Source organism: Melospiza melodia, chromosome 3 (genome assembly GCF_035770615.1).
Source record: "Melospiza melodia melodia isolate bMelMel2 chromosome 3, bMelMel2.pri, whole genome shotgun sequence".
Classification (NCBI taxonomy): Eukaryota; Metazoa; Chordata; class Aves; order Passeriformes; family Passerellidae; genus Melospiza; species Melospiza melodia.
Window position 1 is genome coordinate 55,407,199 of NC_086196.1, and position 7,179 is coordinate 55,414,377.

The 7,179-nt window shown below is 43.4% G+C and overlaps 1 protein-coding gene across 1 annotated transcript in view; it reads right to left on the reverse strand.

Moving 5' to 3' along the window:
- TTC27 (tetratricopeptide repeat domain 27) overlaps positions 1 to 5,764 on the reverse strand; it is a 112,907-nt gene extending 107,143 nt beyond the window's left edge. The window contains exons 1-2 of the mRNA XM_063151833.1: positions 5,598 to 5,764; positions 2,679 to 2,856 (exon numbers count right to left, since the gene is read on the reverse strand). Of these exons, the coding sequence (XP_063007903.1) occupies positions 2,679 to 2,856; positions 5,598 to 5,685 (266 nt within the window). The 5' untranslated portion in view covers positions 5,686 to 5,764. The remainder of the gene's footprint in view (positions 1 to 2,678; positions 2,857 to 5,597) is intronic.
- Between the last annotated feature and the right edge of the window lie 1,415 nt (positions 5,765 to 7,179).

The window sequence follows — 7,179 nt, forward strand, 5'->3', positions numbered from 1 at the left end:
TCCTTCCAGTCTTTTGAACCAAACTGTATGCCAGGCAAGGAATGCACCTTCCTCCTATGGAGCTCAGGAAAAAAACAAAAAAGACATTCCCCTTCTGCATGGTTAACACATATCCTATGGCTTCATCCTCCAAATTTTGCTGATTAAAACACAGCCATGAAGCTACATTTTCTGCAGAAAATAGCTTTTAAGCATTGAAATGAGCAGCAATAGCAGGAAAAAAGTAAACAAAAAAAAAATCCTATTCAACACATTTATTACAAGGAATGCTTATTTTTTAGGACATAAAGGATTAAAGTGCCAATGTGTCTGAGGCAGGGAAAAGAAGGCAATCAGTTAAAAGGGTAGAAAAGTTGCACCAATTTTTAAAATGCTGCTAAGTAATTTTTGTTACAGAACCATGGCTTTGAAAGTAGAAAAAGTTACAGAGAACTTGTCCAAAGAAGTTACCATCTAGATACAAATTTTGAGATGTTTTGCCCTCAAGGTGCTCAGTTTTAACTTCAGAAAAAAAAAACTCGTTAAGAGTTCTTTTAACACTATTACAAAACTGTACTTTGCACTGTTTATATTGTGCAAAAAAGGGTGAATTCACATTATCCAACTTTCTCTTTCTGATTTAATTCAACTCCTACCGTGTTTTTAAATCCCCAGAATTATAACTTTCAATTCAAGAAAAAAAATTATTTTTACTTATCCCATCTACAGAAAGTCACAAGAAAAACAGTATCTTACTGAATTTTCTGGGCTAGAACTTAAGAGGTTTGCTGCACTTCCTTTGAATCACTCAGTGGAAAAAGAAAATTATATTTTAGGCATTAAAAAATACAGAACCCCCTCCCTTTCCATCATAAGCAATGCAAAGTCTGGATGCAAAGGTTACATAGGTTCCTTCCATAAGGCCTTCACAGGACACAGAGTCTGCAGGTAGGAAAAATAACTATGTAACACACTGCAGAAAGTCACCCGGGACCAAGATAGTACACTAAAATAGGAAATTAACTGTCTTTCAGACAAGCAACTTCGGTAGAAGTTTTTGTATAAGAGAAAGCCACAACTTAGTTCCTTCAGCCCCCAAAACTTCTTAAATTATTACTAATGGAGCTAGAAAAATTCACTTGGGTGCTACAAACAAAAGTTTGTAGTCTTTCTGGCAGATACTGACAGGTTTTGCTTTCATTTTGAATAAAACTTCAGGCTATCATTTTGGGCAGAAAATCCTCTGTCTGCTTCTGAAATGCTTAAATATTGCAGATCTGCCTCCATATATTCTGGCAAGGGGGCTTCTAATATAGCCCAGAGCTGTAGAGCAAAAAAGAAAAACCACAAAGACCATAGAGCTAGAGTGCAAGCAGCCAAGCAACAAATTCCTTTGCTGTCTGCAGCAGGAGTGCACTATAAATATAAAGGTCCACTGATACAGATTGTGATTACTTTCCAGAAGCTGAATGGCTTGAAAAGGCAGCAACACATATTTGAAGCAATAATTAAGATCAGGATTGAGTGTGTTTCAAGTCCTGACTGATTTTTCTTCTCCTTATCACATTATTCAAATTACCACAACAGAATCTAGAATTATCAAAAAAATTATCCAGCTAATATTTAATAGTAACAGCACAACAAAGTAAGGTGAAAAAAAGAAACAAGAAACACCCAACAAAAACCATGCACAGAAAAAACCTCTGAACACTAACTCAGAAAGCAGGAGTGCATTGTATTGTGCACCACACCAAAAAGTGTGTCAAAAACTCATCATGATCATGAACAAATCTCAGCTCAGTTTTTCAAACATGCCAGCTCTTTTTTTTTCTCTGATATTTTAGCAAAAATTCTTAGGCTTATGTGTGGCATACCAAAACACACATATTTGGATTCTGCCAACACTAACTGGTTAAAATTACCCTCCTCTTACTTTTATTCTTTAATCTTTACCTTCTCTTATCTTTTGGTGAAATTTTTCACCTTTTAAAATACTATATATGTACATATATATATATATACACACACAACACATGTATAGTTCTCTGCTTCTACTATCCCTAGCATGCTGGATTTCAGTCTGTTCATTATTTACATAGCAAAATGTGAACAGTAAATGCAAACTCTTCAACAGCAACAATTAACACATAGAGTACAATTAAGAGAGACTGTATCAGAGAAAGTCTTGGGAAGAAAATAATTAATTGATGAACAGTATCCATGAGTAACACCTTACTTGTTTTTACATTAAGAAGAGTAGAACAACCTCAATATAAGTCAGACTTAGAAATACAGGCATTGCTTGCACAGGAACATTACACAGTACTTCAGGGAACCACATAAATGTAATACAACATTTCAGAGAGAAAATTGTTAATTGTTTGATGATATATGGCAAAATGAATTTACATGTGTGACTTCTTTACATCAGAACTTTCTGAGGTAATCACTTTCTGAGGTAAATAAAGCTAATGTCTTCAACAAACCCCTGTATCACAACATCATTGTTTCTTTCACTGGACAGTAATGAATAGATGCCCAAGGGAGCAGGGGGAATAACACAAGAAATTTGTTTTCTGCTTTCCTGTCAGTACAAGGATTTTGAAGGCCCTATACAAATTCTACATTTTTAAAATGCCTTTTGTAAAAATCAAACATAGCCTCTATTAGACTTCCATATAATAAATAATAATTTCCACCTTTCCACATTATCAACCTCTGCAGAACAATCCAGGTATGCCAGAATCTGTTTCTCCAAGTAAGTGTCAATGTTCTCCTCTGTCACAGAAGATGCACTGAAAACATTCTGAACGGCTGAATTTGAAAATATTGCCTCATATTTCCCATCAAACATCAACTGCAGTAATGATCCACTTTCTGGAAGAGAAAAAAAAAACCACAGAAATCAGTGTAAACTTTCAAACATTTTTGTCTTTCAAGACCTATTGAACATATTGAAATGAAAATATCTACCACTCCCCTTCTAAAGAATGTATTTTCATTTCCATTGCAGGGAAAGTGCAGTTGCACTGAAACTCAAGAGCAGCACTAGCAGGTGTCACTTCATTCAAAATAATTTGTATTAAAGTTACAGTGAAACACAAACGACCAGATGAAGATAAAACAAAATTTCAGGAAAAACAAATGGATGGCCTTCAAAAATACTTCAATTATAACAGCAGGATGTTCTTCCTTCAAAACATTTTAAATGAACAGTAAACTGCTATAGATAAGACAGTAATGTCACAGTCCAGAGAATCTACTTAGGGGAAATGCAACAAATAAAAATGATTCAGTATTTGCAGAGTTCAGTGAATAAAGCTTTATGCAAAACTGCAGACACTGCTCAGTCCTTCATTTACAAGCTTGGAATACTGACAAGCAATGGGCAATGAGATTTTATCTTTACAAAAGAATTATCTCCTATGGTAACACTACTACCTCAATGAAAAGCCTGCACGTGGAGCAGATCCTTAGGGGTAACTATTAAGGTGGATTTAGACCCATGACTGTCTCTTAGGCCTCATTTCAAGACAAAGGGAAGTCAAGAAATGCTATATATTTCTAAGCAGCTTCAGATTCATCAAGTTCTTGACCCAGGCTGCAACTTTATTTACAGAAGCTATCTTCAGATATGCTACAGTGCAATCAATACAGCAATTGTTGGAACAACCTGGCCATGTTAAAACCTACTATTCTTGAGCAAAACCATTATCTGCCCACCCTGCATCTGTGGCCACAGCTCATGCAGATGCACTAACTGGTTTCTGACCAGATGATGCAGGTGTTGGTGATGGTTCAGCTGAGCAAATGCAGAGGTCTGCACAGGATAAGTGGCTCACTGTCAATCTGTGATTCCAGCTGGGGATTGCAGCTCCCTGAGCTGCACTAACATCAGCAGCCAGGTAACCAATTTAACACTGGCACAGCTGTGGAGCCACACAAGCAGCAGCTGTGCAAAGAACTGAATTGAACACCAACCCCAAGCCCATCCAGCTAAACAAGGACTTTAAATTTTACAAATACAGGAACACAGAGGGCAGAACCACCTTCAATAACAGCAACGGATGACTCTGTAGGAATGGGTGACAGAGACTCACTCACTCTAAAGTCCCTGCACCACACTGCTGACTGAAGCTTACTTCAGTTCTCCACAATGAGCTACTGAATGATGTAAGAGACAATGTGTGCCGTGTATTATTTAAAAACACTTTAAGCTGTACCTGGAAGGACATATACAGTGGTACCACAATGCTGCTGACATCATGCCCTCACAGAGAATGGAAATAACAAGAGGCTTTTCTCCAATCTGTGCTTTGGAGAGACTCTATCACCAAATGACACCTTTTCTATATTGGATTATAGTTGCCCAGACAGGCAATGGTGTAGTTTGTAGAATAACTATGGGCTGTGAGGACATGTTGATGAATGAGGAATACTGAGGTTCTTCTCTTTCCAGTAACATAACTGTAGCATGCAAAACCTGCTTTTCATTCTGTGTGCAGCTTTTTATAGGACACTATACAAATTCAAGGTCACAACTTTTAAATTCATTTTCAGGATCATCAATAGGAAAGGTCCATGTAAATGATGACTAAGAATCATCACAAACCCCACCATTTTCTATCTCCACTGCAAGATGTTCTTCAACAAGTTTTCCCCGCATCTTATAGCAGCACACTACTTAAAAGCTCCTCAAAACAAACCAAAGCTAACAAAGAATCCAACCAAAAAAAACAAAAAAAGTAATCAGAAAAACTCCATACCACAAACAGCATTGTTGAAAAGACAGATGTGAGAAATGTCAGTCACATCAGCTACCATTCCTGGACAGTACAATAATTAAGGTCAATTGAAAAGTCACATAAGGAAATTAGTCCTGTATGGCTCTTTTCCAAAAATCAGTAAGTGCTTAGGTAAGGATAAAAGAGATTTTCAATATGCTACAACATGGCACATGACTTGAGTACTTCAGTCTGCCTGAAACATGGAAGCACCTTTCCATGACAAGGGTTACATTTTAAGAGCTGCTGCGCTCCCCTGCAGGAAAGCTGCGTCTAACCAAGTCCCCTCAACAGATTATTTTCCATTGATCCCTCAAGCAACTGTGAACGAATAGCTAATAAATATAGAAAAGGCAGCTCGTGCCAGACTATCCTTCCCACGTTCTGCTCCAAGAGCGTGCTCCACCTCACTGCCAAGCTCCAACAGGCAGGCAGGCAGGAGCCTTTCCCTCGGGAGGCGGCCGGAGGGAGCCCCTCCGTGCTTCCAAGCCTCCCGAGTGCCGGCATCAGGCGGCTGCCGGGGCGCCTGCCGGACCGGCCCCGCTGCGGCCCCGAGAGCGGCCGAGGAACCGTGCGACGGCCCGGCCGCTGCTGCCGCCCCAGCCCTGCCCGCAGCGCCCGGAGCTCCTCCAGCCTGACAAGCCCACGGCCTCCCCCCGCCACAGGGCGGGCAGGAGCCCCGGGGAGCTCGGCGAGGCTCTGACAGGCGCCGCAGGTGAAAACGCCCGCGGGAGGGACCCGCCAGCCGCAGTCCCGGCTCGGTCCGGTGGCTCCGGACACGCACAAGGAGCGGGCACCTTCCCCGCGCCGGGCCGGGCCGGGACCTCCCCTCACCTGCGGCCGCGACTTCGCCCTGCTTCCATTCCAGGGACTCCGCGGCGCTGAGGAAGCCCCTCAGCAGGGCGCGCTCCAGGGCCAGCATGGTCCCGCCGCCCGGGCCCGCCCCGCTTCCCGGCACCGCCGCGCTCGGGGCCGCGATCCCCGGCACCCTCAGAGGCGCACACGCTGCCCGTGCGAGCCCTCAACCCATGTGCGGGCAGCGGCCACAGGGAGCCGCCATGACAGCGGCGCGGGGCACGCCGGGAGGGCGCGCTGGCCCCGCCCCGCCGCGAGCCGGCGGCGTGAGGGGAGCGCGGGCACCGCCATGGCCGGGGAGGGCGCTGAGGCCCCCGGGGCCGGCACTGAGCGCCCGGCAACAGCTTGTGAGGGAGCGGGGTGGGCGCAGGCACGCGTCCGTATCCGTATGGAATCTGCCTGGGCTGTTCCCTGAGGAGAATCACCGAAGGGGTCAGGTTAGAAGGGAACCCGGGGTGTCAGGTGGTCCAGCCTCCATCGTCCAAGCTCCCTGCTCAAGCAGGGTCATCCCAGAGCACACGGCACGGGATTGCATCCAGGCGGTTCTGGAGTATCTCCAGTGGGGGAGAATCCACAGCTTCTCTGGGCAATCTGTTCCAGTGCTCAGTCGCACAATAAAGAAGTTCTTCCTCACATTCAGCTGGAACTTCTGTGTTTCTGCCCTCGGCCTCCTGTCCCATTGCTGGACCTCACTAAGCAGAGCCTGGCTTCTTCTCTTGACATCCTCCCTTCAGATATCTGCACATTCTCTGGGGAGAATCCTCTGGGATCCCGGGCAGGTGCAGGCTGAGGTGCTCAGGGCAAGCAGGTCAAGATCGTGCTTTGGTCTATGCCCGTGTTAATTTCAGCAGCTGTCCAAACACAAGTTTGATAAAATTAAAATTCCTATTGTGAGATTTTGTGCTTTTTATTTTCAGGGAAAACCACTAAAGTAACATTTTCTGTGAATAAATAGTTGCTAAGTATAATTCCTTAGTAAAAAGAAGGAATATTTTGCTGTATTCCTCACCACTGCCAGTTCCCCCACGTGTAGGGTTTCACCCTTGCAGTTCAGTTCTGGGAGCATCTGGAAACATCTGGAAGCTGCAGTAGGCATGTGGGCAGGAGTACCCCGGCAGGAATTAGGGCACTCCTCCCTGGCACTGGGCTGATTGGTACTGCTCATGTAAAAGATCAGTTGCCACGGACTTACTGAAATTTAGTGCTTAAGTTTGCTTCCCTGAATTATTTGAAGAATACATGTGTTTTTCTCTAAGAACAATCAATACGCTTTCTTTGCATCTAAGGATAGCTTCTCCCAGATGGCTCAAGGGGAAGAAAGTCTTTGCAGGGCTGTGTAGTGCAGATTCAAGATTTTAGCATAGTGCTGCTTATTGTTTCTAAGCAGGAAGTAGATAATCAAAATTTCTGACACAGGAGTTTTCAGAGAATAACCTTCATCTTTAACTTTTTTCTGAGAGTGTGAGAAAATTATCCATATGAAATGTGCTACTGTGGTATCTGAACCAGCACATTTAGTATCACCTTACAAGATAACTGTGCTGCTGTATTGATGCAGTAC